This window comes from Morone saxatilis, unplaced genomic scaffold (genome assembly GCF_004916995.1).
Source record: "Morone saxatilis isolate NCDOM2014 unplaced genomic scaffold, NCSU_SB_2.0 Contig6, whole genome shotgun sequence".
NCBI lineage: Eukaryota > Metazoa > Chordata > Actinopteri > Moronidae > Morone > Morone saxatilis.
The window spans coordinates 6751461-6772046 of record NW_023340206.1 but is presented as its reverse complement, the minus strand read 5'-3'; the positions used below and the strand labels follow the sequence as shown (position 1 = coordinate 6772046).

Genomic DNA, 20586 nt, shown 5'->3' with positions numbered 1-20586 from the left:
CACACACACGCACACACACCTCCTCACTCCCAAGAGAGGAAGGATGACAGCTACATAGTGGGTGTGAACAGGTTCAATAGAAAACAGCAAAGAACAAAGAAAAGACAGGAGTAAGACGTATTAAAGTGCAGATTTCTGTTCAAAAACACGAAGCCACTAGAAGATAGAAGGATTTCCTCTCATGCCTCGATCTGCACATAACCAAGTCATTACCGGACAAATAGAGAGGGAGGAATGAAGGGAAGAAAAACATTCCATTTAGATGCAAATGCTCCTCATTTTCCTCCCCATCCACCTCTCTCCTGCTCGTCCCGGTCCAGCACAGAGCAGGCGGGTACGGGAGGGGGATTAAGCAGAGGACAGATGAGTTCCGACAGGCGGCCTCGCGCCCCGAGCTTCGCGGTGGGATGAGGTTGTTTGTTTTCAGCACCGGACACTGACACTGACATTCATTTACCCACGAAGCCCGGCTGCGGCACTCTGACAGGCTGATGGCAAGCCAATTACCATTGAGCTTCATGACAACAAAAGCCACCAAAATAAGGCAAAAAAAAAAAGCTGAATTTTTGCTGCAGGATGTCACACAACAGGGTCACATGGTTAATGGGCAACGACAGAGGAGAGTGTTAGCAAGCCTGCAGCCGGGGGCAAAAAGCTAGAACCTGTGGAGATACTGAGGAGAAAGTTTGGGAGAGAGGTGATAAAAGGACACTTGAAACTGCAGCGGAGCAATTAAAATGCAGGAAAATGGAAGAAATCTAAATCATCAGAGATCATTGTTTTCTACAGTTCACATCAATTGTCATCTCGAGATAACTTTGTCTCCTTTTCTGGAATAAAAGTGCAATTTTCTCGTGATAACAGGGTCATTTTCGTAAAAAACAAGTGGTTGTTTTCTCCACACAGATATTGGGGTAAAGTAAAAGTATCCACTGTTGTTCTTTGCTTCTGCAGTTTTTTGGTAGAATTAATTAATTTCTCTGGTGCAAATTTTTATTTTTTATTCAACCTTCAAACTACAGAAGCCAAGAATTTATTTATTACCAAGAAATATTTATTTATATCTCAAGTTCATTAAATAACAGGTATTTACACCTGAAATCCATTTGGTTATTATATATTAAGGTGTTTTTAATTGATTATCTGCACGGTTTAAAGGGTAAAACCACCCTCAGTTACTAAATTGTTACATGTACCCCTTCATTTGTACCTAAAAGGACCTTCATTTTTTAGTTCAAGTGCACATTCAGAGGTTCCCCCCCAAACATGGGGATAATTAATGGATCAATTAATAGAGATTGTAACATGTCATGGTATGTTTGTATGCAGGGTTTTATGGGTTTTAAAGGGTCACAACCACTTAAAGGACTAAAAACTCCATACAATTGACCAAAGAACGTCTCTGAATTGTCACTTAATTGAAAAATGAAGGGCTGTATAAATTAAGGGATGGTTGTTTTAGTCAATTCTAAGGAGTTTTGAACCCCTTAAACCATGCAGTTAATCAATCAAAACAATACAAAGTGAGCATACAATCCATTAAAAACACCTTCATATTGCTCCATTCATTATATATTTAAAAGTTAAATTGAGGGGTTTGGGTTTAAAATGTGAGGTTTAGGTGCCTGAATTAGCAGAGAAACATCACAGAAGCCTTAAAAGACCAGAAAGCATCGCAGCAATAAAACATTTTGAGCATATTCAAATAAGTTTGCTAGCTAAAAGCAACCACCTTCAACTACTTCAAAAAAGAAGAAGAGCAGTAACAAAACATTAAACTGAAGCGATCACACATTTGGCTCGTAGACATGGAGGCCGTCCCATTACTGCAAAACACTGATTTACTTCTCCCACATTCACGATAAACTGTCTCGGGCAAGTGTTCCCACTGAAAGACATCAACAAATTTGGCAGATTTTCACTCACAATCCATTTACAGCAGCTTTACAAATGTTCATAAAAATGTTTATTTTTTTTTTTAAACAAATGCTAATGCTGTGAAACTGTAACATGTCTTACATTGCAATGTCACGTCTTCATCATAAAGCTGTCCAACGAAAAACCAAACCATGACAGAGGACTGTAACCTGGCAACAGCGTGACAGATGGTGGTGATGTGGAGGGAGAGGGGGGGGGTAAAGGCTGGTCATGTGAACTGGAATGGCATACATAAACACATACATACACACATACACACATGCTTGTTTACATAAATAGATACAGTGTAAAAACAGGAGGCACAGTCACATTGGGATCATACAGAGTTCGTCTGTCAGTAGGTACAAAATATGACCGGTGTTTCTTTAAAAAAAAAGGTATTTGCCATTATTGCATCACGCAGGAAACAGCAAAAAAGTGTTGTTTTTTTAGTTCTTTGCAGGTGATTTTAACAAGTTACAAGTTTACAGTCAAACAGTGTCTTTATGGTTTATATGAAAACATGTCACTGCAGCCCTCAGCTGAACAAACTGTTAATATTAGGTTCACCAGCCAGGGGGCAGCAGGGGACAACCATGCTCACACCCACAGAAGATGATATTACAATGACACATTTTCCTTCTTGAGTGAGTTAGAAATGAGCTCAGTGAGATTCTCCTTCACTACTTGGGTGAATCAACCTGGATCGGTTGTGACGGGGACAGAGTAGTCAAAATGTGAGCGCTGATCTAAAAGTGTCATTTTAGTGCCATTAGCTTAATCTAACTGTAGTTTTCTGGCTTCACAGGACGAGGCTGATTCCTCAGGTGAAAAGACATAATTAGAAGAATCCCTTCTGAGCCTTCCAGTGAAGTGGCTGACCTCGAGGGATTCACTGTGAGCGTGTTTGTCAGACAACAGAGGTGAGACAAGGTAGTAAAAGGAAAACCAGACGGTCCAGTTGGGAACGAGGTTCCGCCCTGCTGCAGCTCTCACTGCTGATACACACTCACATTATCATCCATTATGATGCAAGCAAACCCTGTGAGGCCTGAAATCACACTTTAAATGCTGTAAATTCTCAAATAGCGGCCTTTATTTACAGATATGGAGAACCGTTTGTCCACAGCACACATTTTATCAGCACAGTCGCCTTTCTCCCACAACGATGTCAAGCTGCTATGAATGAAACCTCCAGAATTTTCACATTAAAAGTCTTTTTCCGCCTGGTAGCAGCTACAGTTAATATCACATAACCAAATATAAAATTTGGATTTTCAACCGAGGACTTTGTTGCAGCTTTCTCTTTATCGGCAGGCTTTTAACGTGAAAAACAGGAGGTTTTGTAGGTTAACATCAAAGAGAGAGAATTCATTTGAGTATGAAAACTTTATTTTTTGTTAAAAGTTGCAACAGAGCAGCAGAGCAGTGAATGCACCATGACTCTGTGTTTGTTATGAAAAAATAAGTGGTGTGGAAATGAACATTAAACTGAACTTAAACAGCGAGTAATTCCACCCTCCTCTGGGTTTGTTTTCTTCTTACCTGGCCTCTATTTGTCCATGCTAGCCAGGCTTATTTGAATATCAGCTTTTATATGAGAATTTACAGCATTTATGTAACCCACAGAAGAGGATTCTGGTTTTAAAGTAATCAGTAGTACTTTTTATTTTCTGACATTGCGGCACCGTCTTTCCTCCTCGCTGCCTTCCCTTTCCATCAGGCAGATGCAGCGGACATGAAAGCCCTGAGAAGGTTACTGAACCGATGAGGCAGGGCAAATGTTTTTGGGCATGTATCCACCTCTGAGCGTCTCTTATGATCCGGTTCATTCGGAGTTTAACATGGCATGTGTGTGTTGTTCCCAACTGGAGTGGAAATATTTCTGATTTTGCTCCATTGCACCTGGAGAAGAACTGTGCACCAAAACAGCTCCAAGCGTCCCACTTTGGCTGTGAGGATTAGCACTCGCGGGTGCTCCTGAACGCCTCAGGATGCAGGCGGGCTGGACCTCTCAAACCGTCCGGAGCTCTACAGACATCCTGAAGTAGTGATGAAGAAAACAGTCTGACATCCTTTCAGGCTGAGATCATATGTCCCATCCTTTTTAGGCATATTCTTTTAATTTATAAACATGTATAAATGTGCATTTAATGCAAAATCTGATTGATTTAGTTTCTTCTTTTTTTTGTCAAATGCATTTAATTTGGTTTTCGAGACAAAGAAATCCATTTAATTCTCAATCTGTTGACATCCAAATACTTGCTAGACAGACAGGCAGGATGTCTGTCATTTGTTTCCATCCAAGTCACACCATCGCCGTCCTTAGTGGTTTGTCTGTCTGTCTGTCTGTCTGTCTGTCTGTCTGTCTGTCCCATGGTAATAAAGGAGTGACTGAGACAACAAAGTCTCTGTGGGGATGGCAGAAACTTCAAATGTTCCCGTCTCGTTTGGCTCCAGCATCTCCAACAGAAAAGGAACGAGTGATTGTGTTGACACAGAATGACACACGTGCATACACACACACACCCAAACACACACATACACACACACACACACACTCACACATACTGTATGTGCACACAACCGTGTCCGAGGCGTCCGAGTCAAACGGCCGTGAGCGTAATCCTGCCTCTGTTCTTTTCTTTTGTTTTCATCCAAATCAAACATAGAAAGATCAATATATTCAAACGTGTGTAATATATAGGTTCATATATAATATATAAAAATTTTCAAAATAAAAACTGCAAACCCAAAATGAAAACATTTGAGAGCAACAAAACAGGGTGAGGAATAAAAAAAAAAAAGTTTGGAGTCCTAGACGGAGGTTTCGGACTGTAGCCGCAGGACAAACTTGTGTGACTTGGGGTCGATGTATTCCTCTGACATCTGGATGTACGGGATCTTCTTTGACGTCACCACCAGGCTGAAGTCCACACACTTGAGCAGGAAGACGGTGCCGTCCTTCAGGCCGCTGGTGACCGACGCTTCGCTGCTCAGCGTCCACTGACGGGCCAGCCAGTGGTCCCGGCTGTACTGCAGGGTGGGACCCGGGGTCAGGTAGCTATCCAGGAACGCCTGGGCGGGAGGAATATATACATTATTATTATTATTAGTAGTAGTAGCAGGACTGAATCTTACAATTTCCCTCACATCAGCAGTCAAGAAACCCTAAAGGCGAACGTCTGACCTTGGGCGTCATGTTGTTGGTGATGCAGAAGGCCAGGTGCTGCTGGATGCTCTCCATGCTGTGGCAGTGCTGCTGCTTGGTGGTCCTCAGGTACTTCTGCAGGGCGCGAGCCATGGACGGGAAGATGGCCTGTGCTGCCTCTCGCGGGTCCATCACATCGCCTGGAGCTTTCTTCTGCTCCTCCTCCTGCATGCGCTTGATATGTGTGAACGCCTCCTCTACTGCCACCACCAGTCTGGGGGGGAAAACACAGCAAACAAAGCTTAGTGTTTAATTATAGACTGATACAGTTGTTTCTGATACCTTTAGGGAGAAATTCTTCTTAGTTCTGCTCACAACAGCCACTGTGGCCCAACCAAGAATTACCAGACATTTGACATACAACATCCTGTCTGATTTCCTTCATTTGGCTGCTGTTTCTCCCGTCCTCCTGTTGATTTTGTGCCCAAATTACCATAGCAACCCTCCATGCACTAGAATCACCTAGGAGAGTTCACTTTGCTGAGATATACTTACTGAAACTAGTAATAACTGATTTTTGACCACTTTGGGGACAGCAAAGACAGGTTGTAAACACAACACTGACATATTATCACCTTTAAGTTGATATGGTGAACTTATTAATTGACTAACATTCATTAGGAGTCGTGACTCTGGCAACCTAATATTAAAACTCTTACATATCTTATAATATCTGGCTCTCCACCATGTTTACCAGCTAGTTGCTAACTTTGTCTGCTGTTCGGTGCTGAGCAGGTAGCACACAGTGGGTTTTTTTTAGCTTTTTTGATTGCAAACAGCGGCTTTGTGTCGGTAAATGACATTATGAGAGTGGTGATAGTGAACCAAGACAGTAAAGGCCCTTACATCAAAACAATGAGCTTAAAGATGCTAAAACGAGGGGAACGGCAGAGTCTGGTGATAATTAGTTATTATGGGTTAATGCTTAATGGTCCCAGTCCAGTCAAACCAGAAAACACTGCAATGTTGGACTCCATAGATGCTTAAAACTAAGAGTTATTGCATGAATTACCGTGCTTTGCGTTTGCGAACACGCCTCTCGTGCTCGGCCTCCTCGTAGTACAGCTCGTTGTGGCTGGTGTCTCTGCGGCGGGCCGCGGCTGCGATCATGGCTCTGGACTGGGAGTGGGCCAGTCCTGCTGCCGCGTTGTTCCCCGGACCTATCACGACAAATACATAAAGACAGGAATGGTTACTGTATGTGTGCGTGTCTCGCTTAATCTCACAGGTAAAATTCCAGTCGCAGCCTGAGAAACGAAGGTAAAGGAACAAAGAAATCTTTGGTGACGACATAAAGTGCAACGTGCTTTTAGAGTGGAGGGGAAGATTATTAATGCACATAAACCTCGGTCCATTTCCTTTTATCACCAGCAACAGTAACCCCAGGAGCTGACGTGGTAAGCCACACAAAGTCGTAATTTTTAATTGTTCCGAGCACTGTGATCATTGGAAAACACACCGCTCATCCACATACAGCTATTGGTATTCAAACATTCCCTTTACTCTGAAACTCTGTGCCTTCAGGAGACACGGGTGTCCAATTAAACTGTCTCGGGCAACTTCAAAAGTTTACATTTTTGGAATTAGGCTATGAGGCGGCTGATGAACCCTGCCTGATGTTAATGCAGGTTAAAAGAAGGCAGAGCTGGTGAATTATTAATGCGGGGCAGGGATCGAGCATGAACAGAATAATTCATGGACGGAGAATAGGGAGTTTTCACACACCCGTATTATTGCACTTAAATAGGATTTATGGCCGGGAATGTTATACTGAATGCCATGTTGGATGTCAGGAGTAAGTAAACTGAGAATTTTGTATGGAAGAATTAAACAGCCTAAATAAAAAGAAATCAAACAAAAAAATAAAGTGATGCAATCAGAGTAGCCAAAATCAAAAAATCAAAACAAAGTCTATGTCACAAAATAAATACAAAGAGTATCCTTAAACTTTGATAAATCCAACATTATCAATCTTTAATCTTACTGAAAATGTCCTATCAGATTACTTATTTAGGCTAATAAGGAGATAATAATATGACATTTCATCATTAATTTCCTATTAAATACATTTTAACCTGATGAAGGTCATCTGTGCACAAATAAAAGTAGTTTTTTTGTGTCGTGTGCATAATTTGCTCCCTGCTTTTCTGCCTTTGTTTGATTTGTTTTTAATTTAGGCATTTTAAATCTCCCATATGCTGGAGGACTTCTTTACAGAAAACACATTTTATCCACTGGGATTCATTTCCAATTCCCAATATCTGGAGCTGAGAAACCAATATGTAGACCAAATAGCTTATCAGGCATCATAAAATCACCTGAGCCCATTTCGATGCCGTGTAATTGAGTGTTACGGCCGCTTTGCGCTCAGGGCTTCACCACTCTTTAATCAAGGAAATATTATTGTCTGTCCCTGAGTTCGACTTGTTTAATACAACGTCGCCGGGCCGCAGGAAGAAAAGAAAGAGCTGGAAGTAAAGGCTCCAGACAACAGAGACAGAGAGACAGAGAGGTCCCTGAGCAGCTGCCGCAGGATGAAAATGAAGGAGGATGAGACACGAGAGAGAAATGACAAGACCTGCAGCGTAATAGCTATTGATTTATCAGCCATCTCCACAACTGTCTCCCACCAACGTTTGAGAGCAGGCAGAAAAAAAGAGGGAGACAAATGGAAGCAGCGAAACACAAAAAAAAGCAAAGAGGGAGTCAAGTTAGTGCACTTGAGTGAAGCTTGAGTACACTTAAGGGAGAGCGGTCATTTAATGGAGGGTTTGTGTTACATTCAGCCAGCTGTTGTAAGGACAACTGAACTTCTTCATCAACCTGTGGCATGCAAAGTGTGAAGAGTGGGGAAGAGTGAGTGTTAGCTAGCTTCGAGGGAGATTTAAGGATAGCTTTTTTTACAGCGTGAATGGCAGCAGTCTGTGAGGGTGCGTTACTTAGTAGCAGCGTTGCCTTTACTTACTGTCCAAAAGGTAGGCTTTCAGTTTAGCTCTAAAGGCGTCTTAAAAGGTTAGCGTCAGTGTAAAGAGACACATAAGGAGAGGAGAAAGTCAACATTTTAGCTGAGAAGCTGCTCAAATCTCATTCCCACCTGCTCAAAGGCTACCAGAGGGCGCACTGAGGCACATATCAAATAACCCACACTTGTATTTTTGCATGTTGTAGCCCATTAACTACAAATCAGCTACGCTTTATATTGCTGTCGACAATTTTCCAATTATGATAAGTTTGCAGATCGATTTCCTTCCTTCCAGGCAGCCATTTGCTTCAGCACATTCCAGTACTGTATGGAAATCAACCTGCAGAGACTTGAAATGTTCTTCAGATGGTTAATCTGTCACAGGGAGCAGCTGAGAGAAGTTCCTGCTCCTGCGGTGGTAGAGGTAAAACTATCATTCAATTAACTAGTTAGACAGTTAACAAAAATGTATAGCCAATTATTTTCATAATCAAAGAATTTGAGCATTTTTTTAAAACTAAAATGCCCAAAATTGACTGGTTCCAGCTTCTTAAATTAACTTTTTTGATAATCTGTTGGTTTTGTTCTGTTGGTCAAATAAAACAAGAAATTTGAATGCATCACCTTGGGCTCTGCGAAATGATAATGCCCATTCTTCACTATCTTTTAGACATTTTATAGACAATACAACCAAACACTTGAGAAAATACTCAGCAGATTACTATTATTGATAATTAAAACACTTTAGTAGTTAGTTGCAGCAATAATACTCTACATCAAGTAACACATTATTTAAAAATGACATCTTCTGTGTTAAAATGAATACACAGAGTTAAAATCATAGTCATATATGCCATGACAGAATGAGCATTAGAAATTAAAAGCAGACCTTCACCACACCAGAACACACAAATAAACTAAAGCACTGACAACATAAAATTCAAAGACCATCCCACTCACCCTCAGCGGGGCCTGCTGGGAACTCACCATCCACGTTGTAGACCTTGAGGCCGGCCAGGTGTTTGGCTGCGCGGGACTTGGAGGCGGAAAGCAGCGCCGGGTTATGGACTGGGAAGTCACAGTAGTAGTGCTCTAAGATGGCCAGAGCTGCCCGCTGAATGCTGGAGAGGGAGGAGAATAAGAAAATAAGCTTTAGCCGACAGAAACGTTTCAGGTAAAATCCAGGTAGCTCTGTGAGAGGCTGAGCTCGTAAAATGGAGAGAAGAACATGAGAAACATTAGCCACAGGAAGGTTTTCACTTGTAATACCCAAAAACTTGGAAATCCCTGCAGCGATTCTCCAACTCTTCTTGCTGAATACAGAAGAACAGGAAAGAAAACAGCAGAGGGCAGAAACAGAAAGAAATATTAGCCCCTTCGCTCGCTATAATCCAAGTGTGGTGGTAGGGAGTTGGAGGGGGGTGTTGGGAGTTTGGACAAGGGAAATATTTTCAAAAGAGAAACTGTAAAAAGAGAGTGGGGGAGGGACAGATACTGACACTGACGGAGGAAGAGAGAACTAAAAGATCTAACAGTAATACTTCAATTAAAGCCTTAGTGGGAAACTCCCTCAACGCTGTGACACCAAAATCCAACTGAACACAGAATTAACACATCACGTCATTTTTCACACAGCCAGAAGATAATGTATTAAATAGAGAAAGAAACAGGTACAGCCACATTACTTCCATGGGAACAGGAAGGGAAGAAAAAGATTGGGGGAAATAGAAAAGTGATACTGAGAGCAACATGATCAACAATTCCCTGGACGCTTCATTAATTCAACTCAGATTTAATTCTGATTGTTAACAGCAAATCAGCATTCAGTATTTCCTTTCTTGGCCCTTTTAATGTGAGTTTTATGTGTATGATGAATATAAACCAACACAGACTGAAAGCTGTGAAAGTAGTTAAAAATTAAATTAAAAAAAAATTAAGATTTTTAAAAGTTAAGAATTAAAATACAAATCATATGTAGGTTTATGACAGAAAAGATTGGACTCCTCGCAGTATTTTACTGTCTGAGCTGCACTGTGTTGGCTGCCATAGTTGCCACATTCAGACAACCAAGACAGAGGAAGTGATGTCTGAGGTGATAGATAGATATACTTTATTGATCCAAGCTGGGAAATTGCAGTGTAGCAGCAGCATTACACACAGTAACAACAGTAACAACACAATAAGTAAGGAGAACAACCTAGACATATATAAAATGCAATATAAAAAATAAAGTATAAAATGTATAAATAAGCTGTATAATTGTAGTGCAAGTAAAAATATAAGGTGCGACTGTATTATTATGACCAGAGTTTTAGCTGTTAATTGTACAAGTGTGATGGCATGTGGCAGAAAGATTTCCTGTATCCTGTCCTCTCGAGGTTGAGGTGAAGGAGAGAGAGGAGAGAGTCAGAGACTGATGTGTGCTCCTGAGCAGCCGCTATAGACCAGATCCTGATCCTTTACACTGTGGATCAGAGAGCATGCCGGGTCTTGTCCTACATAACACAACACTATTAAACCAACTGCACACAAGTAGGGTGTTTTCACATGTTATGAGACATAAATCATCGGCTCTTTTATAATATACTGCCTCTGTTTTCCTGGAAGTGAGCAATATTAGAGGTTTCTACAGAAACCCAGAACGGACAAATTAAAAACACTTTTACAGTTTCACCATAGTTTCTCCTACAGAAGGCTGAGCTTTCAGATGAAAGCTGCTCTAATCATTACATTAACCATGAATCAACTGACTATGTACAAACCCACAGAGAATCATCATCCCAATGCAGTTTCTCTCAGCTTATCTAACTCTTTTGTCTTTTAATTAATTGTGTTGGTTTCACGTCACTGCGCCTTTACTGTTCTGCTTCACTCTCACTGCTCTCATCATTGCTGTTTCCAGATGCAACAAGCAGCTGTTTTTAAAAAAAGCTTTGATAAAGCCATTGTACACTTCCTGCCAAGCAGCAGACAGCTGGCAGCAAGCTAGTGAACATAGCACAGACCAAACAGAGTAAAAGAAGAGTGGATATAGGACTTCCATTCACCTGGTGGACACTACAACAACTCCATATAACGGCTAATGTTGCTCTGTCTCCACAAGATTGAATGATTCAATCAAATTCAAAGTAATAATAAAAGCAGTGAATGCAGGTTTAAATATTAAACTAGCAGACTGTTTATAAAGCAATAATTCACAGTATGTAGCATTCACTGGGATTTAGTAGCTGTTACAGCTCAGTTTGGCTGACAGGAGGACAACAGATGCTAACAGCTGTTAACTGACCCACAACACGACTTTCCTGCGTAACACTGTGTGTGTTTGTGTGGCTGTAACCATAGTTCTGTGAGCCTTCACTTTGTCCCATGTCATTCTTTACACCACGTGGAGTGCTAACTCAATATACATGAACAACAACACATGCTAGGTAGCAGCATGCGCTTCCTATTATCCCAGAGGAGGATCACATTATGACCTCTGACCCACGGATCAGATATATTCTGACCTCCTGTGACTTCCATTCCTTCCTCAGAACAAAGCATACATTAAGTGATGAAATACCACGGATGGATTGAAACCACCCAGGCATCCAGTCAGTAATAAAACGTCACTCATTCTCATTGCTTTGCCATCTGGTGACAGTCACATGTACAAGAGCTGACAGTAACATCATGACAGGCTAACAGAGTTACAAGACAGATGTTTAGATTGATTTACAGACTAAAAATACACGACTTGTGAAAGGAAGATAGGGGCTCTCTATTCCTGTTGGAAAATGGTGAAAACAAGGATGCAATGCCTCCAAAAAATACAAAACTAAATCACTATTTCTGAGAGGAAATATTTAGATTTTCTTCAAATCTTTACAAGATTTACAAAATCCACATTTTCAATCTGTCATGTCACAATATACTGTGTATGTTTCTCAAAATGTACATTTCCGGCCTTTTGTACACATATTACAAGCCTACAAAGAGTACATATTCCTGTAGCCTAGAAAAGGTACACACTGTGGGTGTGTGGACCTTGATGATGGTGGTTTTCTCCAACAGCTTTTACTGAATTAAGTGGATACCTGATGGTTTTACACATTTAGACACTTTATCCAATTTGCAAACAAGCTTAATACTAATCATTTTCAGTGTTATTATATATGATTCATGCAATTTTGTTGGTTTATTAGCCAGTTTAATAATATAAGAGGCAACAAACACAGTGCAGCATTTTATTGTTGTATAAAAAGTGATTAGAGAAGAGGACCCGCTCCTTCTGTAGATAAAAACAGCTCATTCTAAGGTAACGAAAACAGAACAATTCACAGAAACAACACAACCTTTAAGTCATGAATATTTACTAATTTATTACAGAGAAATACTTAAGATTTGACACCAAGTTTCAGGGGCTTTTAGAGATGGCGACTGTGCATACTGTCCTTTAAAGCAAGTACATAAATATCTGTTTGAGACATGATGACATAAGTACCGCTGCTTTCAGATTTTCACCTAACAGAGAGCTTGTGGTTAAAACATTGTCAGTCACGTCACTTCAAACATAAGAAGAACTGGGAACTGGGAATAAGAAGCAGCGTGTGGTTACGTTCTCTTGTTTTCAGTGTTGCCCAGCACCTGTGAAGTATTTATGGATATGTCTTGGAAACAAATACAAAGAGAAAGCTTTGTGTTTAGGGGGGAAAGAATGTCAGAGAAATAATATGATGAAATTATGAAGAAATGTCAACGGATATTTCACAATTAGAGTAATTGTACAGATTGCTCCCAGGGCCTTTAAGTCTGCCAGAAGTAAAGCAACTGAGATGATTTCAGCACTAGTGCGTCACTCATAAAACACTGTAGGAAAACAAACACATCATAGGCTGTTGAAGACCGGAGGCAGCGCTCATTTCCGCCAAAGGGGAAGCGAGGACTGTGATAGCAACTCCCTCTGTTAACTCAAGAAACCCCGACAGTCCTCTCTGACCAGGAGCCTTCAGAGCCGATACAGACAGGACCATTGTTCAGTGGCCACTTGCGTAAGTGCTGAGTCAGAGTTCCTGCCGCTTCCCAACTCTGATCAATTATTAAGCCGAGCAAACATGACACAAAATCATTCAAACCAAGCGGCTCGACAAGAACAACTGATGCTAGTGAGGTAGCTGACCGCTGCCTTTACTGATGTCGCTGCTCAGGACTGACCAGTCAGGGAATGTAAACTGGGAAGTCTCCAGCTGTGAATGTGTTTAACCCCCACCCTGCTGAAACAACTCTCTGTGGCTGTAAGGAATGCATTCATATTGAGCTTGTCTGCTCTGACAAGGGGACAAAAAAAAAGGGCTTCCGCTGGCCCCTCAGATTGGCATCAAAGGCCCTGGCAGACAGAGACAAGCCTTCAGGGCCCCGGGGCCCAGGCTGTGATAAGGCAAAAGATGGATGCCAGAAACACAGGAATGTGAGCAGCAAGCCGCCGCCTGGTCAGATACAAGAGAGATTTGTTTGTGGCTACATGTGCATGAACGTGTCATTTGCATGTATATGATGCAATTACCCATGCACACACGCACGTGTCCATATTTGTGCGTGTCCATGCATGTGTGTCAGGCTGACCAGATGCTGCGCTCCAGTCTGCAGGGAGCACTAATTAGCTGTGTGTTTACAGTCACAGACGGACAACAGAGCAAGGCCAGGCCTGCTGCCGGCCAAGCAGGGATGAATGGCACAGCTTACAAAGGACAACACCCCCAAGGCAGCCAGCTAACACACCAACCAGACAATTACACACACACACATACGTCTGACCTGTTTCTAACAATACAGAATCAATATGAAAATAAACCCACTTTCCAGCCTGTTAAGAGTTCAAGTTTACAGGATGTTTTTATACATTTGATTCCTATAAATGACTTATTATATCTCACTGCCAACAATATCCCAAAGAGAACAATGCTGGAGCTGCTAGATGACCTCTAACACTAGTACTCTTGATAATTCAAAATCTAGTAAAACTGCCTTTTGTCAAGAAGTACTTCCAAATGTTGGGCGTAGAAAATTATTCCACTTCTCAAACTAAATAATTCCATGGGGTGATCTGAAAAATGCATCGCCAGAAAGCTGAAAACAGAGCTGCTTTTCTTATCTTGTGGAAGGTTTTACAGATACACTCTCACTTCTTTTAAAAGCAGTAATGAGGATCTTACTGTAGCCATTCAGTGTGTGTGCAAGTCTGCTAGTGTTGTATGCTGAGTTTGCCCTGTCTATGAAGTGTGCTATGTATATATATATATATATATATATATATAAAGGCGCCTTCCCACGACTTCTTAGACTGATTTCCTTCCATTCAGGAACAATGAAAAGTTATCTTTGTACATTTTCATACAGGCGTTAGCTGCATGGGAGAAAATAAAAAATAGCTTCCTGCACACGCTACACTTGTTGTCAATTAGACAAAAAAACTAGACTAGCATGTGTCTTCTCTGTTTCCTGTGCTATATAATTTCAGTGAGACACACTATTGACGTTTTATAGCAAATGGTTACACAGTTAGACGTGGTGGAAGAGGCTCTGCCCTTTGGGGAGCTCTCTAAGTATCCTGTATCCTCAGATCCTGCTGGGAGAGCTAATCCCTCTTAATGAACACATAAAGGAACATTAAATCTTAGTAAAATCAATAAGACCAAGAATTTAGCACACAAGGAGGGGGCTGGGGTGGTGGAGGGAGAAGAAGCAGTAAACAGATTAAGCACGAGTGAATCAACAGGGAAGTGTCAAGTTATTATGACTGATGACAGCAAGCCAAGCCTACAGCATATGCTTCATTTCTTACGTAAAGGAGGAGATGTATAAAATACTTTGAATGATGCCAGGTAGAGTTATATTGATTGATCTGCCATAATTTAATGATATATATGGGCTAATTTCGGTATATGGAAGATATATTGGTAGCTGTGTCTATGTCGGCTGATAATTAACTATACATTGCAGTACAGAAATGTTAAAAAGGTAATTTAGAAACAGTTTCACCACTACAGAGTTTGCCCACCAGAGAGCACTGACTAGTTTACAACATTTACAATAAATTACTTACAATAAAATGTCCCATTCAGTATATATGTTGGTCACAATGAAAAGGGTTAAATTTATGTGTTTATGTTCGAAATCAACTGATACTATCATTGTATTGGTCAGGCTGTAATGCCAGGGGATCAGTTTGGTGCAAATGGTTTCATTATGGTTTTAGAGTTAAGATTAAAACTGCAGCCATCAACCACAATATATCAAACATACACAATTATACATTTAAAATGTGTTACAGTTGAACAACATACACAAAGACTGACAATGCTGCTTCATTTAGTTTCTTTTACACTGGTAATATTACATACCTCCTGCTCTTTATACTGTATACAACATAGCTAAACTCATCCCACTCTATACTACTCAGTGGTTCTGTCCATATTATCACAGTTACATCCATTTTCACAATCACTACTCCACTGGTTTATTGTCCATTCTGTACAGTCATTTATCTTTATGTATTTCTATATGCACTTTGCTGGTTAAACGCTGAACTGCATTTCATTGCAGTGGTATTTACTGTGTGCAATGACAATTAAGTTGCTTCTAATTTAATCTATAATGACATTCGGACACTGGGAAATTCAGTTCAGAGAATTTTCCACGTTGGCTTTAAGTGCTGAATCCTGACATGCTCTTAAACACTGAGTGCACGGCACGTTAAGCATGAAACAGCCCACCTGCAAAACTACAGAAAGATATAAAGCAAAGTATGTAAGGGCAGATATAGGATAATATTTCATCCATAAATCCATCATGTTTTATTAGTCGCCCGTAAGCAAGAGTGTATGTGAGACTGGAGGCTGCGTATTGATACCAGGGAGCAGCAGGAGAGCTGCTGTGTTTGGCTAAAAATGGGATCTTCCTGTTTTCCTCAGAGATAGTAAGGTCATAAAACCTGGTTGGTCTAGTCTGAGCTGTTCTTTCCTACACACACACACACACACACACACACACACACCTCCCCTTTCTTTCATTCCCACATACATTTTAGGATTCTTCAACACTACCCTCCCATTAACTATTAATCCCTCGTTCTCTATTCTCTCTTTCACTCCCTCCGTAGTGTTCTCCCTGCCTCAGTCTCCTGGGTCTTCCCTCTGTACTCCACCCTCCGTCTGCAGCTCTTTTCTGTGGAGTTTCCTCTCTGAAGTCTTCCCCACCCTTTTCTTTTTTCTCCTGGCACGATTTCCCCTCCCTATCAGCCACTTTGTCTACGCAGCTTCTCGTCTCTGCGTTTTCTTCCATCTCTGGCTCAACATTCAACCCTCCCTTTCTACTTGATCGTCACTCCTTCCCTTCAGGCACGTCCCTCAGTTTCTTGACTTTTCCAGAGTCTTTCTTTTATGAATTCCTTCCTTCTATTTCTGAGTATGTAGCCAGTGACTTCCTTTTCCCACCTCTTTCACTCAAGGTGTCCCAGTTTCTAGCTTTCCCTCTGCCTTCATCTCGCCCACACTTCCTCTCTTTTCCCTTCCCTGTCATCACACCATGTGTATCCCCCTGGTCGCTCACGTCAACCTAGCTCTTTTTACCTTCTGTCTTGTCCCTTCCTCTTACCCCTCCTCTCTCCCTCTTCAAGATCTACAAGCACAGAGGTCATCTGGGTATTTGCTGCTATCTTGCTCTTAATGCCAGCAGCATCCATTAATGTCCCTACAGTCATCGGAAACTGGAAAATATGTAAGATCTGTATGAGAGCAGAGAATGTCCCCCATGCTGATACATCAAGATTTTACACTTTTTGGCCACCTTATTTACTGGTGTCAGCTTTTACTTAGAAGCCATAAATCTTCTCAGAAACTTCACAGTAGCAAGCCTGAACACACAGCTAACACTCGGCTGAGAGAAAGTCAGACTGCCGCCAGACATTGAAGGATAAATCTGTTGTTATTCTATACTCAATTTATTGCCAACAAATTCTGTGAAAAAGACCAAAACCAACAAAAAAGTGTTGTGTGTGTATCAAAAGTCGGATGTATCTCATTCCTCTGTGCCATAGAGTTCCATTGAAAACACATTAACACACAGACACATACTGTAGTTTATGTTGACTCAGTCCCACACACCATCCTGCTGGTGTAAATATTCACTAGAAAACCAAATGTGGATTCATCCGCAGATAAAAGTAGTCCGTAACAATTGCATAATTTCCTCCTGTTTAAGTAATGTCTGATAAAAACTGCACTGAGCCTTTATACATTTTCATGAGGTACAGCTCGGTAAAACCATTGCAGTCTAATACAACAGTCCTGCAATAAATCTTACTTTCATAAAGGTTATAATGTTCGGTTTTTGTTGAATATGATCAGCTGCTGTTGTATTACACTGCATTATACTCAAAGGTGTGTTATTTACTCTATCCTCATTGATATGAATATGTTGGACATAATATAGTAAAATATGTTGCAGTCCACATTCCTTACATTATGTACTGTGAATGCTGTGTTTCTACAGGCATCATTGTGATGAAAGACTAAATAATTCCTCCTGTGATAACCTTCCAGAGTTGTAAAATCCCGTCTCTCAGTAATATAAACTTGTTTCTAGTGTCTGATAAGCCTCCAAACTCATGGATATGTAACCCAGATTACTGGATACCAACAACAACATGAACCTGAACAGGCTGATTTCTGTCTGAACAGTAAATCCATAACAGGGTCAACCATTAACACAGGCAATTGAACACGTCTGCCATTGTGTTTTCAGAAGATTTTCGAACAAACATAAATCAAACTTAAGGAAAGAAAACACATATAAAATGAAGCTAGTCGCTCTGTGCTTCTCACCTGAGCTGTCCCAGGTTGTAGTGCCTCATCTCGCCATCCGTGGAGCGCGTGACGCACACAGAGAAGCACGGCTGGAGCTGCCGGAGCTCCAGCAGGACGATGGCCAGGTAGTGGATAAAGAGCAGGGCGTCCACCAGCGACACGGCGTACTGCACAATGCCCTGGTAGTTCTCATCCTGTGGACGATGAAGGGGTCATTTGTACCTCTGAATGGAATATTTTGAATATATACACCATACATGCAAATGCAGTAAACATGTCAAAACAAACACTTCTCCTGCAGGGGTAAAAAAAGTAGATCATACACATGTAAGACAAGATGCAGAACATATGAATATTTAGATACATTTCAAAGGATTGCGAGCTTTTTAGACCCCTGATTTCTGTGTGTATGCGAGTGTTTTCCTACAAGCGCTCTGAATGAGGGGCCAACAGGGATTATAAATTATGACTCACACAGTAAACACATAACACTGGGGAAACCAATATCTGTGTTTTGGTTGTCTGTGATTTTGTTGAGTTCCTGCGGGCATTAAAAATGAATGTGTCTGCAATATATGAGACCTCTCCCACTACTATTGGAAATACTGCTCTGTGTGTATATTTTTAGTTTTTAGTGTGTGCACACAACCAATGATAGCTACTATATTTCCTGTCTGGATTCCCTTCTCTTAACCTTCTTCCCTCACCTGTGAGTCGAGTATTCTGACTCCATAGAACAGCCAATAGGAGACCACGAAGAGCAGCACCAGCACGGCGAGCAGCGCCCGGAATACGAAGACCCGCGGGAGGCCGGCCCGCGGCGGCCTGAAGAAGAGCGCCCAGACTGCCAGCAGCAATATGAGCAATTTGAAGGCCACGGAGATGAAGAGGCCCTCGCAGGCCGTGCCGCAGCTCTGCAGCTTCTCCGGCCAGAGGAGGTGGGGGAGCACCAGGAAGGCCAGCGGCGTCAGGAACACGAGCAGGCCCAGGATCACGGCCAAGGTCAAGGTGAAGTAACGGCGGCAGTCGAGCCCCACGCTGTCCTCCAAGTCCTTGGTGATGCGAACGATGTCCTCCTGAGAGAGGCTGTGCTCTGATGTGCCTGTGACGGCCGTAGTGGTCTCGCCCCAGTTGTCATCCTGGAAATATAAAGGAAATAAAAAAGGATGTAAAATAATAACAAGTAGATCTCAAACATGTGAGAAAAGAAATATTTTCTATTCATTATATGTAATATCTCCTTTCATACCCTCTATGATGGATAATATTATATTCAGTCGGTTTTCTATTAGCCACATTTTATTATAGGCCTTATTTCCATTCTGAATTGTAAAGACTCTTATGCTTCAGGTGTATATAAATATATAATTTCTGTAAATTATTTAGGCTACTATATTATTTCTACAAATTGTCAGACATTTATCATAACCTGGATTAGCATATAATGAATTTCCATACCATATATTAATAAATATAGGTGCACATTATTAAGAGTGTTACTGCTGGTAAAAATGGCTTATTGGCATTCAAGTCCATTTATAAACTGTCCCAATGTGTCTGTGCACAGTAAATACAGAATATAGTTTTTAAGGATGGGGAAGAATTCATGTCAAAAGAAAAAATGGTGCTGACTTTGGTAGCTGTACGCTTGTATTATCATTATTTAGACATTACATCACATTATCTGAGCAAATCCAATCTCCAAGGCATCAGACGACACGACAGAGATGTTATAGCCTACAGACTGCTGATTCGTCATAAGAAACTGATGATACTTCAGATGATGCCTGAGAGGAAAGATGTCTCATTTTACTGGAAAGGTCTGTATATATCCTCTTGTGGAAGGGAGTTAAGCAGAGAGGAAAAGACACAAGTGAGGGATGTATTTAAGGAACTGAGATGCACCCAATGACTTCAGCAAGTCTAGAAAATACAGAATAACAACACCACAACAATAGAGCGGGGTTTGGGCAAATATAGCTTCTTTGCTCAGGGGGAAATTGTGAGAGAGGGCATCAGGGGATTGAAAATATTAGGAGAGAAAGCTTTTGTCTGAGCTGTGCGCCTGGAATACTGGTGGGCATCTCACTGCGCTGTAAAACACTCCTATAGCCGCGGCTCCTGCACTTAACACACAGCAGCTCAACAAAGGCGAGGGAGGTTATTTCCAAGCACGTGAGAAAGACAGGCACAGAAGATAGGAAGTGGAAAAAGTAAACAGAGCGAGCTGCCAACTGGGCTACCAACGCTGACGTCTGGTTCTGACTGCATCCGCAGATAATGAAGGTCAGCGGTGTCGGAACAGAGCCGTCAGAACAAGAAAGATAAGCACTCTTTACACGGCAGTCATAACAAGCTGCTAACGGGAGCGGCTGAGTGTTGCCCCTGCCAGCGAAAAAAAAGGACAGATAATGAACTGCCATCAGCTCCGAGAACACTCACCAACAGCTTTCACCCAAAGATACTGTTAGCAAGATGAAATACCACTGCAGATGAAACCTATTTTAAGGGTTGTTTCAGTGGTATTAGCCCCACACAAGCAGAGAGGGGATTGTGGAGGAGATGCATTATGATCACTTTAGACTGAGGGGGTTGGGAGGAGGATGGGGAGGGGGGTGGTGCATTGGGACAGAGACTATCCCACTGGCCTCAGG

General features: G+C 41.5%; 1 protein-coding gene across 2 annotated transcripts in view; it reads right to left on the bottom strand.

The window, feature by feature from the left end:
• Window positions 1–1948: 1948 nt before the first annotated feature.
• The window catches only part of LOC118340026 (vang-like protein 1), a gene marked incomplete at its 5' end in the record, with an annotated part of 32225 nt that continues 13587 nt past the window's right edge, over window positions 1949–20586 (bottom strand). The window contains 6 exon segments of one of the 2 annotated variants that reach the window (XM_035677868.1): window positions 1949–4995; window positions 5108–5342; window positions 6141–6288; window positions 9051–9211; window positions 17951–18126; window positions 18640–19071. In XM_035677868.1, coding sequence (XP_035533761.1) covers window positions 4735–4995; window positions 5108–5342; window positions 6141–6288; window positions 9051–9211; window positions 17951–18126; window positions 18640–19071 — 1413 coding nt within the window. 2 annotated transcript variants of the gene reach the window in all.